This window comes from Sciurus carolinensis, chromosome 1 (genome assembly GCF_902686445.1).
Source record: "Sciurus carolinensis chromosome 1, mSciCar1.2, whole genome shotgun sequence".
Classification (NCBI taxonomy): Eukaryota; Metazoa; Chordata; class Mammalia; order Rodentia; family Sciuridae; genus Sciurus; species Sciurus carolinensis.
In genome coordinates, this window is record NC_062213.1 from 38,438,969 (window position 1) to 38,465,679 (window position 26,711).

Here is a 26,711-nt window from a genome sequence, read left to right on the forward strand (position 1 = left end):
GTTGAGGATTGAACCCAGTGTCTCACACATGCTAGGTAAGCACTCTATCACTGAGCTACAACCCCAGCCCCCTGATACCATTTTAACATAAATTCAGAAAGAGTAAATTATAGCATTAGGTAAGAAATCACTTTTTACACTTACCTTAGCCAAATCATTATCAGGCTCAACATCCAGTACTTTCCTCAAATCTTCTATAGCTTCCTGAAGTTTGTTTTGATGTTTATATGTAGTGGCACGGCGGAGAAGAGCTGAAAATTTACCAAAATAAAAGTTGTATGTTTTAACATATCATATTGTAGTTATAACTATATGGCAAGTTGAAAAAAAAAGGTAGCACTGGACACTTTAAGATGTAATTAAGCAAAGCTTACATACACCCATTTTCATGTTGAACATATAAAAAAGGTCCTATGGTAAACAGAAGAGGCTGCATCAGGTAACTCTCTCTTTACCAACTGGGCAGCTCCAGGCCTGGCCAGCTCCTCAACAGGCTGAGAGACTCCATACCTTACACTTTCAAAGGCACCATCTTATGCTCCAGAACTGGGAAGGTTTTCACTAAACAATGCTTTCCTTCTTACAAGCATCACTAATATTTTCTTCTCACTTTTTGAAATTTTAAAAAATGCCATGTTGAAATTTAGTATAATATTAAACCAGCATCTAGCTCAGAATATGGCACATTAGTAAAATCTATTTAGACATCTCTAAAATGATTAGAAAGAGTTGATTAGCACAGGAAACTGAATGTATCTAATGACTTAAGTCAGCTAGCTTCAGAAATTGAGTCCTTTGGTAGTCCGCATTAGATTTTTTTTGGTAGGTTTCAATGTATAATTTTATAATTATTTACTACAACAATGAATGCCTTTCTAGCCCCATCATTACTGATTAAATAATGAGAGAACTTAGTGTAATTAGTTCAATATTTCAAAAAAATCAGTTTTAGTAATTCTAAAAGGTGAGAAATTTTTATCTGACATTTTAATATGCCTTTTTTAAAAAATATATAAATCTAATAAATTTTATTTTAGTCTTAGAAGTAGCCATGAAAACCTCAAAAAATTTTAATCAAAATTGTAGCATAGTGCTTTAAGTACACTTTACCTATTGCCACTGCTATTCAGATTCAAATATTCAGGATGTAACAATTATCTCTTTTTTTGGGGGGGGTAACTTTTTTTCTGTTTCTATTTTTATTTATATATATATATATATGTATATATATATATATATATATATACTTTTTTTTTTTTTTTTTCAGTGGGAGAGTACTGGGGATTGAACTTAGGGGTACTCATTCACTACTGAGCCACATCCCCAGTCATATTATGTATGTTTTTTTGGGAGACAGGGTCTGACTGTTGCTTAGCACCTCACTGTTGCTGAAGCTGGTTTTGAACTCGCAATCCTCCTGCCTCAGCCTCCCGAGTCACTGGGGTAACTTTTAATTTGGAAAAACTTTCAAAGTTGTAGAAAAGTTGCAAAGATAGTACAAAGGTCCCTGTGTATCTTCACTTACATTCCCCTAATGAGAAAATCTTATTCAATCTTTTGGGATTATTAACTCCCTCACTGCAAATAATCAGGGACTTAAATTTCAAGTTAAAATTAAAAGTAACTCTACAGAGGTGATGACTCACATATGGAAATTTGAGTTAATCTGAAATATTTTTAATGTGTGTATTAAGCATCTATAAATGGTCTTTAACAGACCCTGCCATAAATTTAAAAGCATTTGGTGAATATTTTACCCTTTATGTTTCCAGGTTCTAACTGCAAGACCTTTTCACAATCCTGAAAAGCACTATTCCAGTTCTGCAATTTGATTTCCGCTTGAGCTCGATTGTTGTAGGCAGCTACAGTGGGAAATGCTGAGATACTCCTATAAAAGAAACAACTGTTGGTAACAAGTAGACCTAAAGTAAACATAAGAAGATTAAAAAAAAAAAACTTCAGTTAAAGTTGTAGATTAAACAATTATAACCTAGGTATGGGCTGAACTGTGTCTCTCAAATATTTATCCATTGAAGTCCTAAACTCCACAGTACCTCATAATATGAATATTCCTGGAGACAGGGACCTTAAAGAGGTAATTAAGTGAAAATGAGATAAATGATGTAGACCCTGTTCCAATAAAATTGGTGCCCTTATAGAAAAGATTAGGACACACATGCACCCATGAACATATAGGAGAAGGCAGCCACCTGCAAGCCAAGGAGAGAGAGCACAAAAGAAATCAACCCCATCAACACCTTGATCTCAGACTTACAGCCTCCAGAACTATGAGAAAACAAATTTTTCATGTATAAGTTACTCTGTGGTACTTTGTCATGGCAACCCTAGCAACTGATACAGCCTAAAGCATAAAGCTAATAAAATACAATTCAACATACAAAATAGCTACATTTAGACAAATGCTTAAAAATCTAGTTAAGGCTTAAAGTAAACTCAGACTTTACAGATGACATAGGAATTTAAATACCCATAGATCACCTTCAAAAGCAGGTTAGTTAGCATTAAATATCAAATACACTTTTTGAATTCTTAGGAACAATTTCATAGAACAAAACAAAATTAATCACAATTGATAGTCTATATTCAGCTGTTATTGTGTTAACAGAAACAAATTAGTTTGTAACTAAAAGCAGATTTAATTCTAAGGAAATGATCAAAGTAATTTAATTGAGGGAATTTAATTGAAGAAATAGGAAAGTAGTCAGTGGGATGAAAAACAGAGACATAAGAAAGCAAATTTTGCTAGATTAAGGATATTAGTACAAAATAAAATGGAAATGAAAAGGGAAAACTTAAAATCTACCTGCTGTTGCTTAAAAAGTTGGTATAGAATGCTGTGAAATCATGAATACCCAGATTTAGGAAACACAAGGGTATTAGTACACCAAAATTACTAAATCCAGAAGAGGAATAGAATGTGAAAATGGAAATGTGATAAACAGGGTCAATTTAATAAGATCATCAAAGATAAATATAGAGGTATTACATGGTAGGACAGAAACCAGACATGGAACATACATGTAAGGGTAAACAATAGGAGGATTTGACACCAAGCACTTCCCACTGGCCAAGCACTAGCACATTACATACACAGATCATTTGATCCTCATTACAATCCATAGGGGAGGTTTTACTGCTCTTTACAATTTGCAGATGAGAAAGCAGATGACAGAATAGCTAAGTGAAGTGCCACAGCCACAGCTAGTAAATGATAAAGGCAAGGTTCACACCCTGTCTGCTCCTGTTACTACCAGGTTATTCTGCCTTCGGTATACTTGTCTTAAGACTGCTAAATTAGTTTTCACAACAGCTCTGAAGATGGCACCATTATAACCCTCTCACACTGAGGAAACCAAGCCAAGAGAGGTGACAAAAGTCAGAGGTGGCAGTGTGAGTTCCCTTAACCATCATACTACACCACTTTAAATTCTTCAACTCTATGACTTCTTAACAGAAGATAAGGAAAATGTTGTTCCCCATCATGGACAAGAGAATCTCCACTGATGGAAATGAACAAGAAGAAAGAAAACAATGTCAGAGGTGACATCTACCAGCCTGAACATGGGAGGCTGCACTAAATGAACCTCTCATCAAATATCCTTTTTTAAAAAAAATACTTTTTTAGTTATAGATGGACACAGTACTTTTATTTTGTTTATTTTTTTAAGCAGTGCTGAGGATCAAACCCAATGCCTCACACATGCTAGGCAATTACTCTACCACTGAGCCACAAATCCAGCCCCTCAAATATCCTTTTTATCCCTTTCAACAAAGACAAACCTCTTTACAGACACGACAACGAAAAAAAAATTTCTCCTTATGAAAATGAAAGGAATATTATACAGAGGTTAATTTGAAGGTAGCTTTAATGATTCTATGAGTATTTTGTAACAATATTTTAGGATCTTCATGAACTTTTCATGTAATGTAAGACTTCAAAAGTTCATATATGTATTAATTGACATCTGCTATGACCCAGGAACTTTGCTGGGCAATAAGGATACAATGGTGTAAAAAAAGAAAAAAAGAAATTGGACAAGTAGACTCTGCTCTTACAGAGCTGACGGTTCAGGTAGTATCAAATCACATACTGTACCTTTAACAAGTACTATATATGAGAGGTAAGACTGCTGTAAAAGGTTATAATCTGGGGGGTGGCATGGAGTAGGATAGAGATTTAACCTAGTCTGGGAGGTCACAGAAGACTTTTCCAAAGAAGCAAGGCACAGGCTAAGGTAAAGGATAAGCTAGAATGTATTAGATAATGAGAGGCGGAAGGTCATTCTAAACAGAGGACTCAGCATGTACAAAGATCCTGTAGTCAGAGGGAGTACCATAAATACCAGGATTAGGTCCAGGCAGTCTACCAACAGAACTCAAGTTCTTAACCTTTATGCTATTTGGACCTTTTGCAAAGTTCCTTTAAGGTAGTTTCTATTCTCTCTGTAATACAGGAAAGCCAGATCTTCTGTCAAGGGTGGGAATGAAGACAGAGTTAGAGGTCTGAGGAAATATTGAAAAAACAAGACAAACAAAAGTAAATTTATGATAAGGCACATGTACAAATAAAATACCTTGAGCAATTCTGAAATAGACATACCTTATTTATGTTGCTTCAATAATTAAAACACTATCACTTTTTAAAATGGTAAGTTTAAACTACAACCAACCTAGTATAATACATCACAGCCTCCTCATAATCGCCTGAGTTGAAAGCTTCATTTCCTTTTTCTTTTTCACGAACAGCAAGTAAACCCCTGTCCTTCTCAGTTAAACCTAGAAATAAATATTAACTGCTATATGTGAAAATATAACAATATAATTTCTTAAGGTTTAAATTCATGAGTACTTTTGTGCAGTGCTGGGGATCAATTCTAGGGCCTCACACATGCCAGGCGAGTGCTCTACCACAGAGCTACCCCAGTCACCAAGAGTGCTTAATCTAACTGAAGTAGAAAATAGTAAATAAAATAAAATAAAATAAAATAAAATAAAAGGTTTTCTAAGTTTAGGGGTATTTTTTCCTTTTTTAATTAGAAATTCAGAATTTTTAAGGATTTAGATGATTTTTATAATTGATTTCATTAAAAGTCATCTATGGACTTCAAATGAAAACTGTCTCTTTTTTTGTTTGAGGTAATAAAAAAATGTGAGGAATTTCTGGGAAAGAGAAGATAAAAAGGAACAAAAACAAATTACAGTAAGAAAAATAGGTTTATATTTTGAAGTATTACTAAATTTATTGTAACCATTATTCACATAAAGTAGTTAAAAGAAATAAACTTGTTAAAGATGGCCAACTTCAAGAGAAAAATCCAAACTTTTAAGGGAAATCTGTAACATTCAAAGACAATGTTTTCTAGGGGAACAGTTGTTATTATAATTTAAAACTTTAAAGACTGCTAAATTATTCTGATTTTTTTTATTGTAAACAAATGGGATACACGTTGTTTCTCTGTACATGGAGTAAAGGCATACCATTTGTGTAATCATAAATTTACATAGGGTAATGTTGTTTGAATCATTCTGTTATTTTTTCCCTTCCCCCCACCCCTCCCACCCCTCTTTTCCCTCTATACAGTCCTTCCTTCCTCCATTCTTGCCCCCCTCCCTAACCCTAACCCTAACCCTAACTCCTCCCACACCATTATGTGTCATCATCTGCTTATCAGCAAGATCATTCGTCCTTTGGTTTTTTGAGATTGGCTTATCTCACTTAGCATGATATTCTCCAATTTCATCCATTTGCCTGCAAATGCCATAATTTTATCATTCTTTATGGCTGAGTAATATTCCATTATATATATATACCACAGTTTCTTTATCCATTCATCAATTGAAGGACATCTAGGTTAGTTTAAATTATTTTTATTTTCCCCGTTACCTGCTGTGTCTACTTGTCTCTCAATTTTAGACAAATGTGACTTGTTGTCAATTACAGTCTTTTCTTTGTAATCTTCATCAATTTTTGAACATTCTTTTTCCACATCAAATCTTAAATGAAAAAACAAAACTGAGAAAATACAATACAAGTAAGAAAATAAAATTGTTACTGATATTCTTTATTTGTATTACAAGCTAAATAACTTTTTGTTTTTTGGTACTAGGGATTGAACCCAGGGGCACTCAACTACTAAGTCACATCCCCAGACCGTTTTATATTTTATTTATACAGGGTCTCAATAAGTTGCTTAGAGCCTTTTTCAATTGCTCAGGCTGGCTTTGAGCTTGTAATCCTTCTACCTCAGACTCCCAAGCTGCTGAAATTTCAGGCACATGCCACTGCGCCTGGTTAAATATCTCTTAATCAATGCTTGGGACCAGAAGTGTTTCAGATTTCAAATTTTTTTTTTTTCCAGTTTTTGGAGTATTTGTATATACATAATGGAATTACTTTGGGGATAGTGATCAAGAACAAATGCAAAATTCATTTATGTTTTTATACACCTCATACATATAGCCTGAACATAATTTAATATTTTTAAAATTTTTGTGTATGACACTAAGTATTACAATGTGGAACTTTCTATGTGTGTCATATTGTGAGTGCTAAAAAATTCAGATTTTGGAGCCTTTCAGATTTCAGATTTTCAGATTAGGAATGTTCAACTTGTACTGTGCCTTTAGATGTATATTCAAAAACTGCACAATATGTTTGTTTTCCAAGTCATTTGCACTCCTTAAGAAAATATGCAATTAAGTAAGGATTTAAATATTAGTCAAATAAAACCTGTTCAGAATCTTATAATTAAATTGTGAGCAATTTCTCTCCATTTAAAATGTTTGTACTTTTTTATTTCAGATGATTATAAAGACAGCATTAGTTATTTTTGGTTAATTTTATGAACAAAAGGATATAGTCCTTGTTTAATGAAAAACAAAATCAGAATTGCTAGATACTCTTAATAGTATACTAAAATAATTCAGTACCCTTGAGATATTTAGGTATATAATTATCTTTAAAGTTACAGTATTTAATGGAAAAGAATTTTTCAAAGATAAAATTTATATAGAGAAATATAAAACATACTTATCCCATTCTGCATAATCTCTTGGAATTTTCTTTTTGGCTAGTTTGTTTTTAGAATGTTTTTCCTAAAAGAAAAATATCATATTTTATGAGACACATTTTATCTATAATTAGTAGATTTTACTGTAAATACAATGTGAAGTATTGGATTAAGATATACAAATAGAAGAGATCAGAAAAATAGTACCTTTGAGGTTATGACAACTTCAGTATCAGAATACAATAATATACAGCAGGTAAAAGAAAGAATTTAAAATCTTAGTTAATTCTGGGAACAATCTAGTCTTTTAAAAATATTTTTTAGATGTTAATGGACGTTTATTTTAGTCATTTATTTATATGTGGTGCTGAGAACAGAACCAAGTGCCTCACACATGCTAGGCAAATACTCTACCACTGAGTCACAACTCCAGGCCCCAATCTATAGACTTTTAAGCATATGTGTGTATAAAGACACACATGAAATTATTTTCTTATAATAAAAAGATATTAATTCTGATTCATTCTTGCAAAACCTAGGCACTGGAGAAACAAGAATCACTAGTTTGCTCTATTAGTCAGAGCTGTTTTGTTGCAATGACAGACACCCAACTTAGACTAATTCAATTTTAAAAGAATAAATTATTGACTTATATAAACAAACTGATAAAAAGGCAGGGTACTGCCAGATAAAGGGATTACTATGCCTTTCCTCCAGCTTTCTCTCTCCTGCCCCTATCTCTGTTCCTTTATGCCTGCTGATTTCATTTTCCTCTATGGTGACTTGCATTCTCCACATAGGAGGAAAATTTGGCCACATCAGTTTGGGATTATAATCTTACAGGCCTCCTCATCAGAGAGGAAAAAGAGGTGATTCTTGATTGCACCTTCAGTTAAGAGAAATCCCAGGGAAGCACTCTACTGGCTAGTTTGAGTCAAGTGCCTGACCATGACCAAGCACTAGCTTGAATCAAAGGAGCCCAAACTAGATCCCAGTCCCACTGCTGAGAATGGGGTAGAGAGGCAGGTGCTGTACCAGAAGGGAATGAGAGGAAAGCAAATAATAACCATTATGTACACAAATAATTAATCTCTCAGAGCAAGTAGTACAATGTTATGCTAGATATATATTAAGGAATATTACTGTTTAAAAAAAAAAGCTTTCTATATAGTCTGAAGAAAGGGGAATACAGCAGAATTTTTAACAAAATAAAGTAGGTAGGTACTGATTTGTCTTTAAACCATTACATGTATTTACTGTCATGAAATTTGTGTTTGCTAATAGATGAGAGCAATTCTAGGACCTATAAAACTGTATGAAGGCGTATTCCTTACAGGCTAACTAAGTACTTTGATTCAATTTTCCTGCTTATGAAGACAATGTTCTTGGGCTAACCTGTGTTTCCCAAAAAGATATAGAGAAGTCCTAATTCTAGTAATTGTCAATGATACTTCATTTGGAAATAGGGTTGGTACAGATGTAATCGAGTTAAGATGAGGTTGTGGGCCCTAATCCAGGAAGTTAATGTCCTTATAAAAAGAAAAGGAGACAGGCTCAAAGGGAAGCTGGTCACAATGCAGAAAAAGGCAGAGATGGGAGTTATGCTGTCCAAGTCAACAAAATGCCTGGCACTGTAAGAAACTGGAAGAGCAGGGATGGATCCACCCCCCATAGGTTTTAAAGGGAGCATGGTCTTGCCCATACCTTGATTTTGCACTGATTTCTGGCCTCCAGAACTATGAAAGAATATATTTCTCTTGATTTACTTTATGTTTGTGTTACTTTATTAGAACAGCCCTAGGAAACTAATACAGGCTTAATTTTAAAAGGCACTGATTAAATTCATGTGGCTCTCCAATACCTACCTGTGACAAAGAATTCCTCTTGAGGAATTTTTAAAAAATGAACATGAATTGATTTAATTGTGGTATTCATTACACTGTGTATGTGTATAACCATCATGTTAAATATACAATATGCATTTTTAAATTATAACTCAATAAAGAAAAAATTTAATAAAAATTAAATGTGCCTGAAATTTCAGCAGCTTGGGAGTCTGAGGTAGAAGGATTACAAGCTCAAAGCCAGCCTGAGCAATTGAAAAAGGCTCTAAGCAACTTATTGAGACCCTGTATAAATAAAATATAAAACGGTCTGGGGATGTGACTTAGTAGTTGAGTGCCCCTGGGTTCAATCCCTAGTACCAAAAAACAAAAAGTTATTTAGCTTGTAATACAAATAAAGAATATCAGTAACAATTTTATTTTCTTACTTGTATTGTATTTTCTCAGTTTTGTTTTTTCATTTAAGATTTGATGTGGAAAATTTAATAAATGAAAAGAACGGACATCAATAAGAGTCTGAAGACATAAACCATATACTAAACAATATATTTCTATATTGTATGAAGAGGTATCACTCCTTGACTCAGAAAGACTGGAACATGTACTCTTTCCACATGTTCCCACAGCACCCAGTAATTACTGACTTCATCCATATCATAGTGTCAGTGGGGTTCACACTTTTTGGTCTCATGATGCTTTCACACTTCTGAAAATTATTGGTCATTTGGAGTTATGCAGAGCTTCCAAACATTCACAAATCTCATTATACAATTTAAAAAACACATTTTTAGGGCTGGGGAGGTAGCTCAGCTGGTAGAGTGCTTGCCTCGCAAGCACAAGGCCCTGAGTTCGATCCCCAGTACCGCAAAAAAAAAAAAAAAAAAAAATGTATTTTTAATATCCCTACAGTACTCATAATTCTTTGAAATAAAACTAAATAAAGCTAAATAAAACTTATAGGTGGCCATTCACTTGGAATGAGCTCCTACACTAGGCCCCAAGAGATCAAAACAAAATGGAGTAATTTATGCTAAAGATCCAGATGACCAAATGGAAACTAAGTTATCTAACCTTTCATGCTGTTTTCAATTTTAAATAAACATAATCCCATATATTATATAAAAAATAAAATAATGAAAATATGAATTAATCAATATAGATGGTGACAGTCTTTATTACACGTGCAATTTTTAGTATGAAGTAAAGTCCAGAAAGGTAAATTATCAGCAAGCCATAATGATAAAGAGCTATGGATGTTTTTAAAATAAAATCAAGGATTCAAAGAAAAGACAAAAATAACAAGAATGAGTTAACCCAGAATGAAAAGACTCAGGTAGCCATCCTTTCAGACACAATAAGATCAGCCAAATGCCAAGAGGCCCAGTTTCAACTTGAGCTTGAGTAGATGGAATGAGAACCCCCAATGTTCCTTCTCTATGAAACTACAGGTTAAAAAGGAGAGATCTATGTGACAAAACAAGGACCAACCAAAAAGAAAGGGAGATAAAAGGAAAACAAAACAAAACAAAACACTAAACAGGAATGACATCTACGAACTTGAAAGTACCTGCTTAATATTTTTAAATTGCTAGTTAATTAAATGACATAAGATAATCCTCTTTACCTCTACTGGATATATACAATTGTTCCCTAAAAATCTCACACATTGAATGGGACCTTATATGCTAGTAAAACTAGTCAAAGTAAGAGAGAAGACAGCAAAAAAAAAAAAAAAAGGGGGGGGGAGGTGGGGTGGAGTGAGGGGAAGGCAGTAAATCCAAGATGCAAGTCCTCAAAGGAAAACGCTCTTTCAGTTTGATCTCTAAGTGATGAGATATGGAATACTGAAGATATCAGACACACCAGCTGAAAACATCTCCAGCTCTCCGGGAGGACATCGCACACTGGTTATTCTGCTTAGACTGAGAGTTCCTTAAGCAACAACCACTACTGTCTCCACCTAACAGCTCTACCCCACAACAAAAATGTCTACCTGGCCAACAGGAAGACAGCTGCTAGAACCACGAACTGGAGGCAAATGATCTTTCATTCCTGGAAATGTTTCAGTTCCATGAAAGTGCATTCTATTTTCTTCTCTTTTAATTTCTGATACCCAACTCTGATAAGAATGGAGAAAAAGAAGGTAAACATACAGTTTGAAATAACTAACCAGGCATTATAAAGAACCATATATCATAGTTTTTCTTTTTTTTTTTTTTTGGCGGGAGGGTGGTACCAAGGATTGAACCCAGGGACAATCAACCACTGAGCCACATCCCCAGCCCATTTTTTATTTTGAGAAAAGGCCTCACTAAGTTGCTGAGGCTGGCTTTTGAACTTGCAATCCTTCTGCCTCAGTCTCCCAAACTGCTGGGATTACAGGTGTGTGGAACACCTTTTCTACTTTCTTTATAATTGTGGTAAATAAATATAACCTTAAATTTACCTTCTCAACCATTTTTAGTATACAGTACAGTCCTATTAAGAGTATTCACATCGTTGTTTTCTGTCTTTCCTTTGTCTTGCGAGATCTTATTTATCATCCCTTCCAGAGAACTTTTCCTGAACTTCCTGGTTGGTTTAAAAATGCTCCTATCCCACTCATTAGCATAAAGATTGTATGTCATCTATTGTCAGTTTCTCTCTTCATACTGTAAGCTCCCAGATGGCAGAGCCTTAGTCTTAACTTCATCTTTGCAGTTCAGTGTCTAGCACATATTAGATTCTTAATGTTTATTGAACTGAATTAATTTTAAGGTGCCAGGAAAAAAATTGAGGAAGAAATTTATTGTCTGTGAAATTCTAATATTTATTATTCATTCCAATATGTATATATTGTGAGTCTAATATTGAGACAATCATAAATACTGCAATTCAGCAATAAACTATGTTATCTGTCCTAACCATATAGGGGAATGGGAGTATGAAAAGGAGGCAAAGAGGAGAAATATGAGAAAAGGTAAAGCAATTTACAAAGAAGGGGAATTAAGAAGGAGGAAGGGAGTAAGATGCACTGGGGAAAGTGGCCAAGAAAGCATGGGAGAAAATTAGGGGAGAAGGTGACAACTCCAAAAGTGGTCAAGAGGATAAAGGACACACTGGGGAAAGGGAAAATGGGGAGTTGTTTAATGGGCACAGGGTTTTAGGTCAGCAAGATAAATTATGGAGAGTGGTCACACAACAATGTGAATATACTTAATTCTGCTGGATTACATTTTTTAAAAGATTAAGATTGGCTGGGGATGTAGCTCAGAGGTAGTACACTTGCTTAGCATGTATGAGGCCCTGGGTTCAACGCCCAGGACAATGAAAATTTAAAAAAAAAAAAAAAAAAAAAAAAAAAAAAAGCTAAGACGATCAATTTTATGTTATATGTACTGTATCACCAGTACATAAAATTTAATAACTGGAGTGATATAGATTGAGCAAAAGAATTGAAATAAAAATATCAAAATTAACAGTAACATACAAGATGAAATATTTAGGAATAAATTAAACAAAAATGCAAGAACTATACACTGAAAATTATAAGGTATTTCTGTAAAAAAATTAAAGAAGACCTGGACTGGGGGTGTAGCTCAGTGGTAGAATAGGAGCTTAGCATATTTAGGACCTGGGTTCAATCCCCAATACCACAAATTAAGTAAATAAAGAGAACAAAAAGGAATGGAGAAATGTGCAATGTGGATGTGGATCAGAAACCTCAATGGTATTGTCAGTTCTTCCACAATTGATCCACAGATTTAACACAATCTCAGTACAAACAGGAGAAAGTTGTTTTGTATAACTTGATAAGCAAAAGACCTAGACTCGTCAAAACAACTTAGAAAAAGGAGGACAAGGCTGGAGGACTTGCACTACCTGATTTCAAGACTTCCTGTAAAAATACTATAATCAACAATGAATGAACATGGAATTTAAGACATGGAATGAACATGACATTTAAAACAGTGAAACAGATCAGGAGTCAGAAATAAACCCCATAGAGGGTCAACTGACTTTTGACAATGGTACCAAGAAGCCCCATGTGCAAAGGACCATCGTTCATTAAATGGTGCTTGAACACTTGAACAATATGTATTACCCATCAAATAAAACAGATCGTAGACCTAAATATAAGCATAATCAAAGATTTCTTAAATAGAACAAAATCCCAAACTATATATACTCCATTTATATATTATTTATCAAAATACATACATTCTACTGTCATATATAAGAACAAATTAAAAGATAAAAAGTTTTAAAAATGGTATTGCCAAAATTAAAATCGTTTGCTCTTCCAAATACACTATTTAAAAAAGTAAGAAGGCAAGCCAAAGAGCATCAGAAAATAATTGCAAAACATATCTAGGGAGGTAGAGTTGTGGTTCAGTGGTAGAGCGCTTGCCCGGCATGTGTGAGGCCCTGGGTTCGATGCTCAGCACCACATATAAATAAATAAAGATCCATGAACAACTAAAAATATATTTAAAAACTTAAAAAACATATATAATAAAGGGCACATACTTAAATTCAGTAATAAAAACACAAACGATCCAATTTTTAAATATTTATTTATGTGTGTGCTTGTTTGTTTATTGGTACTAACCCAGGGACACTCTATCTCTGAGCTACATTGGGCCTTTTTTTTATTTTGAGTGAAAGTCTTGCTAAGTTGCTGAGAGTCTTGCTAAGTTGCCCAAGCTGGCCTCTAACTTGCAATTATCCTGCCTCAGTCTCCCAAGTTGCTGGGATTACAAGTGTGTCCTATCATACTTGGCTCCTATTTTTTTAATGGGCAAAGAATTTAAAGATATTTCAAAAAAGAAAATAAATGGATAGAAAATAACTATTATGGAAAGACAGTATCATTAGTCATTAGAGATATGCAAATTAAAATCATAATGAGATACCTAATAGAATGGCTAACATTAACAAAATTGACAACACTGAATAATGTTGATCAGGATGTACAGTAAACTGGAAATTTTAAACACTGTTGACAGGACTGCACAATGGTACAGCCACTTTGGAAAATATTTTGGCAGTATCTTCATTAACTGGTTAAGTGGATAAACAAACCCATGGGATGTTCATACAATTCAATATTACTCAATATTTACCTGCAACAACATAGATGAACCTCAGAAGCATTATGTTAAGTGAAAGAAGACAGACACAAAAGACAACACACCATGTGATTACATTTATCTAAAAGACTAAAATAGCAAACTATGCTGATGGCAACTCAGTGATCATCAGAGGCCAGGGCATGGGGTGTGCAAACTGCAAAGAAGCAGAAGGAAACTTTTTGCAGTGATGGAAATGTTCTATATCATATACATTGGTAAGAAGTCAGGGAAATATACACTATATAATTGATACTTTTTTTTTTTTTTGGAAGTGCTGGGGATCAAACCTAGGGCCTTGTGCGCTAGCAAGTGCTCTACCATTGAGCATTCTACCCTGCTCCAAAGTCAGTAATTGAATATAAATTATACTCAATAAAACCGATTAAAATAAATCAGCAAACATACAAACTGGCCATTAATACAAGAAGAAATTTAGTGACAGGTGAAAAAAATTCCACTTTACTATTAATCAAAAAGTAAACTATAACTTTTCAACTATGAAAACTGATTAAAAACTATTACAGTATCCAGTGAAAAGTACCTGAAAATGGGCATTCTTATAATACACTGTTGGTGGGACAGAAAGAAGGTAAAACTTTTCTGAGAACAGAAATTTGACTCAAAAGCATGAAAAATCTTCATATCTTTTGCTCAAACAATTTGAATTCGAATAATTTATCTGGCAGAAATCATCAGGAAAGTGTAAAAACATCATAAACAAACATGTTTTTATAGCACTATCTAGGGAAAATGATTAAATTATGATTCTTTTATAAGATAGAATATTATCCAGTCATTTAAATTGCATTTGCACACACACAAAAAGTATTTCTATGGTTGTAAGAAGTAAACAATACTTTCTAAATAATTACCACTAAAAGCCCTTTACTGATAAACAAGAAGCCTAGGATTTCACATAAGTGAAGTATGTCTGGCATATATATGTTGTCAACTACAATATTTACCAAACACTGGTGTTATTCTATACCTTTAAATCACCATCAATTTTTTCCCATTCTTCTTCTGTAAAACTGGAAGCTGTTGCTGCAGGCTTATCTTTCCTCAAAGCTCTGCTTTTAGGAGCCAAGTTTTTAAGGCGCTTTTCACAAAATTCTGTAAGTTCAGGATAATATCCTTCCTCACCAGACCTTTAAAATATTTACAATTTTAGAGTTAGATCTTGTCTAGAGGATTTCTAAGCTGGGTTCTGTGGAGCCTGTGTTCTGCAGAGATCTCAGGAGCTACACAAAGTTGAAGGCTGGTCTGCTGTCTCAACTAATAAAAACTCCATTTTTATTTGTTAATCTTTGGAGTGACTGAGGAAAAAAGGAACTCCAAAGAAAGTCAATTCCATTGCATTCTCTGTAAGTTGAATAAATAACATTTTATCCCCTATTTAGCACACATATGTTCATTTTGTATATAAAGCAATTTTAAACATATACATGTAAATTCAATAGTAGAAGCAGAAAAAGAATGTGGGTTTCCTTTTCAATGAGGAGTTTCTGTTCATAATTCAACTTTTTAAAAAAGAGAGGGGGATAGCAAAACATGGCGGAGAAACAGTTTAGATAAAACATCCTAACTGCGACCATTCAAGAAACAGAATGCCTTCCTTGAAGAACTAAGATCAAACATTTCTCCTTCTCCTGTAGGTCTGTTCACTCTTAAATTTCTAGAAAAATATAAATAAATCCCATTTCCAGATTAAAATTCTGAAAACAATTCTAAGTCAGTACAATGTAATTTAATTAGGTTATTCAGAGAATTTCTTGGAACTAACATTACAACTGTAGCTTTCAAACTCTTTCATAAGTTTCTTATCAGTCCTTCCCCAAAAATAAATGACAATATTCGGCTGAGAAAAACAAAAAGGAAAACAATATGATTCTTCATCTTTTTACTTAAAAAATGATGAGTTGATTACATCAACTCTGACAGGAAGGACAGGAAGCTAAAGGTGATGGAGGAGGAAAAGGAATGAACAGAGTGAAGGAAGAGGATCAGAGGAAAGCAATGCAAGAACCACTGGAGAGCCAAAAGAATACTGTTGAGTCCTGCACAGGAGGGTTCATGCTCCACAGGTGCCTTCGGCAACAGAGCTCTGCTCTCCAAGTGAAAACACTCAAGAAATTCAAAACAGGTGTCCCAGGTTGGTACTCCCTAGGGCAGTGTTTCTAGAAGTGGATTCCTTGACCACCTACCTGCCTGACAATTAATTGGCTTGCTTATTTCTGTGTTCTACCCGTTTTCCTGGCAAAATCTTTGGGAATGAGTCCTCAAATTTATAATTTTTAACAACCATATGTGATGTATGTTAAAATTTGATAAATCACCACCTATTCTAGGAAGATCATTATTCTGTTTTCTGATCTCACCTATGGACCTCCCCAACCTCCTTTGTTGTCAGAGAACAGAAGTAGAAAGTACCAAAGAACTCTGTAAGCCAAGACCGGTGAGAAAAACTTACCTCCTAAGGGTACTTTCACAATTGCTTTACCTGTCCCTAGAAGATGTGGAGGAAGCAAGAAAAATGCCCTCTTGGCTATCAATTAGCCTAATAAATAAGTCTAATGCTGTAAGTAACTTTGCCAGAACCTTCCAAACTAACCATAGGATCAAAATCATTATTTTGGAACCCACCAGGGGCAAAAGTAATCATCTCAATATTTGAAAATTTCCCCAATATTTCTATTGTTGCTTTAACTTTTAGAAGGTCACAACATAATTAAAACTGGCATAATGAAGCCTGAAATTATTTTTAAATGCTTACCTGAGCACACAAAGAATTTTTTCCAGGTGTTTAACATCTGAACATTTTTCAATATATTTGAAATCCAAATGTTCAATGGGAATTTTAAATGTTTTTGTTGTTCCAAAACCCCACAATGATGGATAATCTTTGGAGGTCATGGCTGAAATATAATATAGGAAAACAAATGTGAAGCTAACATGTATAATAATGCTCAATTTGGATAGCAGTAACCATTTGGACACTCCTAGAGAAAAGGAGGTGGAGTGTCTTTTCCAAAGAGGAAGGCTACTCATTTTGAATTGTCTTCCTTAAAACAACAGGTAACATTTACAGAGCTAAATTACTATGTGCTTACACATGGATTCTCTCACTTAATCTTTACTTAAGCAAAGCTAGGACACAATGACAAAGCAGGTGTTGGTGCTCAAAATTCTGTTTGTTAACATCCCAATCACCCTTTGTGACTCAATGCAAACATAAGTAATATCCTTTCTGTAGTTTTTTCCATTTCCATTTCTTGCCTCTTTATATTCCCAACACTACCACTCACTCCTGTCAATGAACACCTCCTAGCACTGTGTTCTAAAACACTTTGTACATTACTCTCACAGAGTAATGTTTAATGTTCTTTGTCTTCCTTTCCAGATTGTGAGGGAGCTTACTTGTCCGCATAGCTCTAGGACTAATACAAGTAGTGCTATGTACATACACCTAAAGAAAGACTTTCTGAATTGAATTGGAAATAAGGAGTCCTTGGACACTCTCACAGATAATACAGCTGCTAATGATGAAATACTAAAAATAGCAACAAATGCTTAGTTCTTCATGTGTGCTGGGCAACATTCTAAGTGTATGGATACTGTACCTGTATTACCTCATTTAATCCTTCAATTACTATGTCAGGTAGGTTTTATTTTATGTAAAGAGCAATAATATCAGTTAACATTTATGGAGTTAAATTACCATGTACCCTAGATTATCTTACTTAATCTTTAAAACCACTCTCATGATGGATGTTAATAATTACTCCCAGAGCTTGGAATGTGACAGTTTAATGGTAGAGTGCTTGCCCAGCATGTGTGAAGGCCTGGGTTCAATCCCCAAAACCACAAAAAATAAATATAACAATAATCACTCCCATTTTACCGATAAACAAGTTGACAAGTGAATTGAAGATATGAATCTGAGTAGGCTAACTACTGAGTCCACATACTTAAACATCCTAAAAGTGCTTTTCAAACTGCAGATGTCAACTCATGAAATTAGTAAGTAATCAATATTGATACATGAGATAGAAACGAATTTTAAAAAGTACTACCTGGAATACACTTGTTATTTTATGAAAAATTTTATTTCATGTCTATGTAAATGAAAATTATGTGCAATATAAATGCACATAGTTGCAAAACAAAATATATTAGATGTCACTTTAAAAAAAAAAACACTGCACCAAAACCATTTTAAAAACAAATAGTTTTAATTTATAAAAGTATTTCCTGCAGTGTGACTTCCTTCTGGTTCATAGACACTTTTTCAGTTTTTGGTTTTTTTTTTCTGTAGGATACACGTTCTCAAGATTACTAAATGTTCTTAAGTTCTGAAAAGCAAGATACTTTATTTGCTCTCTTAAGAACTTTCACAACTTTGCAGATTTTGTCTTCGATTAGGAAAATCTTTGGTCCTAGCTGGATTTAATTTCTTCTTCGTCGTCATGACCCACATCCACTTCCCACATTTCCTAATCAGTTTATGCGTAACACCTCCAGTGCAAACAGCCATGGACTAGTGGAAACCCTAGCAACGCGAAAAACCTGGGCATGTCCCACCAGGCCGACGGCGCCCTGCAGCTGGAGACCGAAAGGAAATGGCATCCTCCAGCCATGGCAACGGTTTCTATGTACGCGCGGCCAGAGCGCGCACGATTAGGGGTTGGTCCTAGAGCTCTACGACCTACAAACCGTCTTAAGTCGCTGCCCAGTCCCTGGCTTTGACCACCAGGGTTGAAGTTCCTGGCCAACCCCAAGAACTCCAGTCCTGAGATCCCGCACCAGCATCCCCCATCACGCGTGGCGGCCTGGAAAGCACCGCGTTTGTTCCCCTGGACCAGGCAGTACGTTCATCCCTCCCGCACGCTCCTTACTCTATAGTGTGAGAGGGGATTTCGTTCTCTGCCTCCGCCAGTCTGTCCCACTCCCGGGCGAAGGGCTGTGATGAGATGTACGTTATTCCTGATCGGCAGGTACTCACCAGCATTCACCAGGGTCTGACCCAGCACTTTTCGGAGTACCGGGCCGCCGCGCCAATCCAGCGCTACAGGAGGGGCGTGTCGCCGCCGCCGCTGAGACCCAAGGGCGAGGGAAGGACCGCCGGGAGGCGGAGATCAGGTCCTGTGCAGTGTGATTGGCTGCCCTGCACCTGCCACCCGGCCGATTGGCCTTACAGCGCCAAGCTTCGTCCCCCTCACCCGGAAAAGGACTTTTAGAGCAGGAGTTAAGTGTGAAGTTTTTTAGGATCCTCTCCTGTTTCTTAAGAGTTAAAACGCTGTTACTGCTGTTATACTGGACTGCTACACTTCTAAGTTCAATTGATATTTTCTACTACTTAACTATAAAAACATAACTAAAAATTCAGAGTCTGCATTGCAACCTATTATATCCACCCCTTAAAACAAGAATAAACCAGACTAGATTCCCTTTTTTATGCATTCCATTTTCTGGGTGCTGGCTGAGTCAGGAACCCTAATGGGTGCTGGTATAAAAAGGTTAATAAGACATAATACAATTCAGATTAATAAAACAATAGAAATCATTTGTGGAGAAACGTTAAAATAAATTTCAGACTAGTTAAAATGAACAATGCATCTAGTACAGGGTGTAGCTCATGAGGAATTCAATAAATTGTTTCTCTTTCCTTTTGCACTTAAAGACCTACACTACAGTCTGTTAACATGGACGGTTAGTGGTAAAAATTCTAATACTAAACCTTTGATTTTATATTATATATAATTGTTTCCATTGCCAGTGCCAAAGAATATTAAACTTGCATGTTTATAGGCAGTCTCCAACTTTACAATAATTCACAAGTTGACTTATTGTCATGGGGAACAGCATCACGTTCCAGATCCTGCGAAGTCATTTCACACCAGTCAGCAAACTCATTCCAAAATTATGCCCTAAAACTGGCATGGTGGTATACACTTGCAATCCCAGAGCAACTTATAGAGACCCTGTCTCAAAATAAAAAGAACTAGGGATGTGGCTCAGTGGTTAAGTACAGCTGGGTTCAATCTCTGATACCAAAAAATTCCAAAAATTATGCCCTAAGTCATACTCAGCCCACTGCAACTTTACATCATTGTATTTCCAGCAGAGGGAAAAAAAAAAAATCCTTTAAGTATCTGGGGAATGGTTTTAATTCACATGCCTAATTTTTTTCTTCTGGTTATAATTAAGTATAAATGCATGCAGAGTAAACAAGCAGAATAAAAAGCAAAAGGAAAGACTACATAAGAAAACGAAAATACCACTACAATCTTCAGAGATTAAATTACATCCAAGAAACAAGGAGGCAGATATGCCTGATAAGTTCATATAGCCAGCTAACACAGGGCAATATGGGTATTTGGACCCAAAGTCTTACACAGAATCCCATACTGAGGTCTTCACTATCCAATCCATCAATGTGTTCTATTTTCTCAACTTCAAAGCATGTCCCATAATCAGCTACTTCTCACTCCCTACAGCTACCACCCCAGCCTAGTCATTTTCACTGGCATTAACTACTATAGATGATCTTGCAGTATTTCCTCCACTATCAACTGTCCTTATATAATCCATTCTCACACAAAAGTCTGCATAATTTTTTAAGTCTTACGTCACTCTTCTGCTTGCTGTCCCAGTGACTTCCCATCACAACTTAAATGAACTGGCCTCTGCCCACCTCTGCAACCTCACCTTTCTTTTAAAAGACACATTTATTCAGCATCATGATCAGACTAACATTTAGCAATTAACAGCATGGGTGCAAAAAATAAAAAGTCTACATTAAAACCTTTATTGGAATGCTTTACATTTTCCACAGAACAGAAACTAAAATAACCGTTACCCAATTAGTCACAAATACAGTTCTCGAGGGTTTTTTTCCCATATACACGAGTACTGTCTAAATCATGTCTTCATTGTAGCAGCTAGGCCCTGTCACCACTGTGCCTGGCTGAGCTCACAAATCTGTAGCTGTAGTTTCCCTGTCACTTCTCTGGCCCTCCTGTCTTGCTAAGCTTGGTTTCCTGGCAGCAGTAACACCTTCTACCAGTGTCATAGCTACTGCTGCTGTTGGAACCACCAGAGCCATGCTGGTTTTGTGTTTTGACAAAGTACTGGCCTCTAACACCATAAGGTCCACACCTTCTGCCTCCAGTTTCCACCCTTAATGGGTCCAAAATCATTGTAGCTTCCACCACCTCCAAAACTGTTTCCATCATTACTAAATCCACTGTAGCTATCCCTGCTGCCACCATATCCACCACCACCAGTTGCCAACAAAGCCACCATGGCCAGTTTTCACCACAAAATTGTCATTTCTACCAAAACCACCTCTACAACCACCACCAATGTTTCCCGAACCACTTCAACCTCTGACTAGAAGAAGCACTAGCCATCTCTTGCTTTGACAGGGCTTTTACACTTTTACAATTTACTGAATTCCTCATGAGCTACACACTGTACTAGGTGCATTGTTCATTTTAACTAGTCTGAAATTTATTTTAACGTTTCTCCACAAATGATTTCTATTGTTTTATTAATCTGAATTGTATTATGTCTTATTAACCTTTTTATACCAGCACCCATTAGGGTTCCTGACTCAGCCAGCACCCAGGAAACAGAAGCCCTTTTGACACTTCACAGCTGTGGCCATTCACAGTATGGTTTTTCTGAATGACAATCTTAGACACAGTATCAAGGTCGTCAAAAGTTACAAAAGCACAGGACCTCTTCTTTCCACTGTCTCAGTCAGTCATGATTTCAATAACTTCAATTTTCCCAAACTGTTCATAATAATCTCATAGGTGACGTTCCTCAGTGTCTTCTATAATGCCACCAACAAAGATCATTTTCAAAGTTAAGTGGGCCGCTGGTCTGAGAATCTTCTCTTGGGATAGCTCTTTCTGGTTCCACAACTCTTCCACCTACCTTGGTCTTCCATTCATGGCTGCATCCATTTCCTCCACAGTGGCATAAGTGACAAACCCAAAGCCCCTGGAGCACTTGGTATCTGGGTCTCTCATTAACACACAGTTCATGAGTGTTCCCCATTATTCAAATTGGCTTCACAGACGCTCATCAGTTTCAGCTCACGTCTTTGATGAATAGCTTCTGCAGATGTTTGGGCTCTTTAGGGGACTCTTGATTTAGACATGATGGCAGTAGGAAGAGAGACTTCAACAACACTTTCTTGGTGGTGTTCATGGGCAAAAATGCAACCTCATCTTTTCCCACTATCTCACTATTGAAGTTTAAGTCACACGGGCTTCATTTTGAAGTGGGAACAATACAAGTTCACATTCTGCCCCAGAGCTTTTACACAGGCTGTTTCCCCTAATCCAGTAATGCTCCTAATCTTTCAGTCTTCTACTCAAAGTAACTACTCCACCTTGATAAATTGTCTATATAGAACACATTTCAGAAGGATAGGCATGCATATGTGAAGCAACTTGTTTTCACACGTTCTCAATCATTCTTTTATGTATTCATTTCTGATTTTACCTATTATTTTTTAATTCTTTGTGTCTTTATACTGAGAGCAAGTAGACTAGTTTAATCTGTACCATAATGCTAGGGAATTTACCAATAGTTCACAATAGTTTCCAAGGAACTTATTTAATTAAAATTTTACAGAACTCTAGAAACCAGCATTTCTAACAAGCCTCTGATTAAAGTGTGATCTTGAAAAGCAATTTTAACTTTCATTTTATGTCAGATCACATAATAAAATAAAATTAAATGATTTAATTAAACAAAAATATTTATACAAATTATTGATATCTAAACACAATTTGGTTTGGAAAATGAAATGAAATAAAGTGAAAATCATATGTATATAATTGTATTCATAAGTGTGCTAAATGAAAAGCTGTACAACAATGAGAAACATTAAAGGGTCAAATCCAAGTACAAAGGAAGACACTCCTCTGAATTCCCATGTTTCATCGAGCATCAAAAACCACCACTGTATTAAAGTAAGTTAAGGACAAAAGGATGCTTAAAAATTATATAAGATTTAAGGCTTCCAGGAAAATCACTTTCTCTTTGCAATAAGCTTATTTGTTATTTAATTTAAAATGCACCAAAATGGAATTTACTAATTACTATGACAAGTGGCAATTATCTAAATTTTTCAATTTTTTTTTTTTTTTTTTTTTTTTTGCGGTGCTGGGGATCGAACCCAGGGCCTTGTGCTTGTGAGGCAAGCACTCTACCAACTGAGCTATACCCCCAGCCCAATTTTTCAATTTTTATGAGTACTTTTTCCATGATAAAAGACACTGAAGCAATGCTAAAGGTGATAACAATGATTTTTAGGAATTTGTTCATTACTACATTAACAGTTCACCCTCAATATTTGGGCTAATTTATATGTTCCACTTTTTCCACACAATATTTCTATTTCTCCTTGTATATTTAGTTTGTCCATAAACTCAAACTCAAGAATGAGAACCTCTACAAACACCAGAATCCCTGAAAAATACTTGAGAACCAAAATCAACTGGTATTTGATTATTATGAGCCTATACAATGGTATGAAAATGTTAATTGTGTTTGTTTTCAAAGTAACCCACAAGTTATTACTATTTTACCAGAACTTAGTATGTACCAATCCCAACATAATTCATTTCCTCCTCATATTTACAAAGCATAATTAAAAGGATACATCTTTTGGTTCTTTTCTTGTACATTATTCTGTATCCACATTCTCTGCATCTGATTGGATCCCTAGATTTTATTTCATTTTCTGTGTGACATTCTAGAAAAGAAAACACATTTACTCAATACATTAAAGGAAAACATTACAGACAAGAAAATATTCGTAACTATATTTTTTATCCAAGGCAAAACAGTAAAATATACTAAAACCAAAGGGTATGCTGCCATTTTAAATATATTAAGTAGATAAGAAGAGTTGTGAGCAATACACTTTTTCCAGGTGAAAACATGAAATCTTAACAGGTTTTTTTCTTTTTCGTCTGCTTTTTTTTAATGATTACTAAAAAGTATTCTACTTTATAACTTTAAAGATCAGTAATCCATTTAAGGAAAGGATAAACGCAATAATTAAAAAAAAAAAAAAAAAAAAAAGGGCAGGGAAACACTCTTACTTTAACTGCTACTCTTACCTCCACAGATATATATCATTGGCTGCTGCTTTGGGGGTTGAACGTCCTTCTGGGTGTCCATTCCTAGTACCTAAAATCACAAGCTCAAATATTAAGCATCTCAAAGGGGCTTCTCAAAAAACAACCAATCCCCATTTCCCTCTGAAGCTAAAAAGATGCCAATTCCTAATCTGTACTTCTTTCTTAAACACTACAGGTTAGGTCTAAATGATGAAACATACACAAAGTACTGAGCGCTCACCCCAAACTCACACAATAATAAAAACTTTATACATGTTATTTCATTACAATCCTCAAAATAATCCTCGGATGTATCACTCTTGTTTTAGAGATGAAGAAACTGCCATTTAGAAAATTAATTTGGGCAGAATCACTCAGCAACAAAAAGGCAAAGAGCTTCAGTTGACCGAAAGCTCGCGTTTTCGTTTAACTTACGTTCCAATTTCCAAACTTTAGCTGGTAGAACGCCCACCCCAAAAAACAAAACAAAACAAAAACAAACAAACAAAAAGTTACCTCTCTCAACGGAAAAACGTTCTAACCGGTAACTCCCAGCAGCTAAAAGAAGCTAGAGAAAGACTGACAACGTCGACTTTATTCTGGCCTCCCCTCACTGACCCCACCCGACATCTTTTTAGCATATAGACACTAAAAATTTTTGGCCCAAATACCCACCCCTAAAACCCCAAGGCACCTACCTCTACGGTAAAGAGACTTTTCCCCGCGTTTCCAAACAGAACCCCAATCGTCCAGGCGTCGCAGTCAATTTCCGGCGCTGGCGTATGACGCAAAGAGGTGTCTCCGCCTCTTCCGCCTCGAAGTGGCCTGGGAACCCGGATTGCACAAAGGCGGTAAAGCGGGCGCATCTTTACTGTAGACTGATACAGGTGACTGTTTCGCCCGTAGCTACTTTCCTTTCTCAGGAAAGCAAAGCATTTTAATAGTTCTGCAAGTCGAAGAGATTTGTGTTTCTGACTAACGAAGTTAATAGGAAGTAAAGCGAAAGGGCAGAGATAAAAGAGAAACCGTGACAAATGCGGGTGTAACCCAAACTAGCCGTTACTCTTAATTTACATGGAAAGACCCATCATTAGTTTTCACGTCTAATAGCACTTTCTAGTTTATGCTTTTCAAATGTTTGAGACCTCTGCTGGAGCAGTGCTGCAGCTGCCTCTCATCCTTCGCCTAGTTTCGTTTTTTACTTTCCAGCTGTCTCCTAGGCTCCTGTCATTCGCCTTTTCCAATCCTTTTATTTGTTTTAAAGCAAGGACCCGTGAGTGCAGCTACATCACTCAATCCCCACTCTAACTTAAGAGATATTGGTCACGTTAGTTTTCTCCCTCTGTCCCATGTATTCGTCTCCAGAAAAAACAATTATTCAATAGAGGTGCATTTTTTCAAAAATAAATTTTCAGTGAGATGAATATATCTGTTGAGTTCAGAATATTTACAGTCGTTTACTTCTTTCATAGCAGATACTTAGTAGGGAAAAGAAAATGAAGTTAATCAAATTCAGAAATATTTTAATTAGTTGTTAATAACAATTATAAAGTTAATCAAAGAAGTAGGCCTTTTTTTCTCCTGATATGCACCATGTTTTTATCTTATTAAGCAGGCTGTGTTCCTTTCCAGTTCTCCATCCAGCATCTTGAGAACTTTGAGCTTCACTTTTCACATCTACGAGTTCAAGCTGTTTAGCTTGATCTTTACAGCCTTCCTAAATGCCAATTTAAAATTTTCCAGAACTTGAGGTGTAGCTTAATGGTAGAGTGCTTGCCTGGCATGTGCAAGGACCTGGATTCAATCCCAGCACTGTCAATATTAATAATAGAAGTAGTAGTTAATAAATTAAAAATAGAAATTTTTAGAGAAAAATTAATTTAAATTAAAAATAAAATTAAAATTAAAAATAGAAATTTCCAGAAAAGTATCAATTTCCTGATTCTTCCTCTACCATAGGCTAATAGCATAAATATTTTGACCATCAGCCCTGTTACAAAGTACTTCTGTCAACCAAAGAGAAGCGATAATTCAATACAAGGGCACACTAGGTTTTTCCACAAGAAATATTAAATAAGACCATTTTTATCACAAAAGACAAGGATAATGGAGCAATCCTGAAAGTGAAGATTTTACATTTACAAGCTGTCCTAGATTCTAAGTCCAAGTATCAAGATGATTCTGGAACAAAACAATCTATAGCAATCAAAATTGATCAATACAGGTAGAATATAAATGGATCCTAGAACCCTTCAGAATGGTAGGATAATGACATATCATAGCAAGGAGATCCAGAATTTCATTTTGGTGCTACATCCCAATTCAGTAGCAGTAATTTAGGCAGTAGGCAGTAATTTAGGATCATTCTAGAGCATGTTCCTTGGAAGCTACCCTCTTACTTTTTTGTGGGGGTGGGGGGAATCTGGGTGTGGGGATTGAATCCAGGGCTTCACACATGCAAATGCTGTACCACTGATCCACATCCTCAACCCTGCTCTCTTACTGCCAAGAATAATGTTAGCTAACTTTTCTCCAGCACTTATTACATGGCAGACATCACTGCACTGTTCTCTCCTG

At 35.6% G+C, this 26,711-nt stretch overlaps 2 protein-coding genes and 1 pseudogene across 8 annotated transcripts in view; all 3 read right to left on the reverse strand.

Moving 5' to 3' along the window:
• The window catches only part of Spag1 (sperm associated antigen 1), a 65,204-nt gene extending 44,585 nt beyond the window's left edge, over positions 1–20,619 (reverse strand). Inside the window, exons 1-9 of one of the 7 annotated variants that reach the window (XM_047546890.1) lie at positions 18,992–20,619; positions 16,763–16,904; positions 14,978–15,137; positions 10,869–10,994; positions 7,052–7,116; positions 5,906–6,015; positions 4,692–4,797; positions 1,758–1,903; positions 145–251 (exon numbers count right to left, since the gene is read on the reverse strand). In XM_047546890.1, the coding sequence (XP_047402846.1) occupies positions 145–251; positions 1,758–1,903; positions 4,692–4,797; positions 5,906–6,015; positions 7,052–7,116; positions 10,869–10,994; positions 14,978–15,137; positions 16,763–16,902 (960 nt within the window). In that variant the 5' untranslated portion in view covers positions 16,903–16,904; positions 18,992–20,619. Of the gene's footprint in view, positions 1–144; positions 252–1,757; positions 1,904–4,691; positions 4,798–5,905; positions 6,035–7,051; positions 7,117–10,868; positions 10,995–14,977; positions 15,138–16,762; positions 16,905–18,884 lie in introns of those variants that run through there. The other 6 variants (XM_047546899.1, XM_047546881.1, XM_047546909.1 and 3 more) reach the window with 6 other exon arrangements.
• Positions 20,620–20,774: 155 nt separating this feature from the next.
• Positions 20,775–22,228, reverse strand: LOC124980897 (heterogeneous nuclear ribonucleoprotein A1-like; annotated as a pseudogene).
• A 602-nt stretch (positions 22,229–22,830) lies between these two features.
• On the reverse strand, positions 22,831–24,924 carry Polr2k (RNA polymerase II, I and III subunit K). The gene is made up of 4 exons (XM_047546956.1): positions 24,833–24,924; positions 24,135–24,204; positions 23,672–23,764; positions 22,831–22,969 (listed from the first exon to the last, which is right to left on the reverse strand). Exons 2-4 carry the CDS (start codon positions 24,193–24,195, stop codon positions 22,947–22,949), a joined length of 177 nt encoding a protein of 58 aa, XP_047402912.1. The 5' UTR covers positions 24,196–24,204; positions 24,833–24,924; the 3' UTR covers positions 22,831–22,946.
• Positions 24,925–26,711: the final 1,787 nt, after the last annotated feature.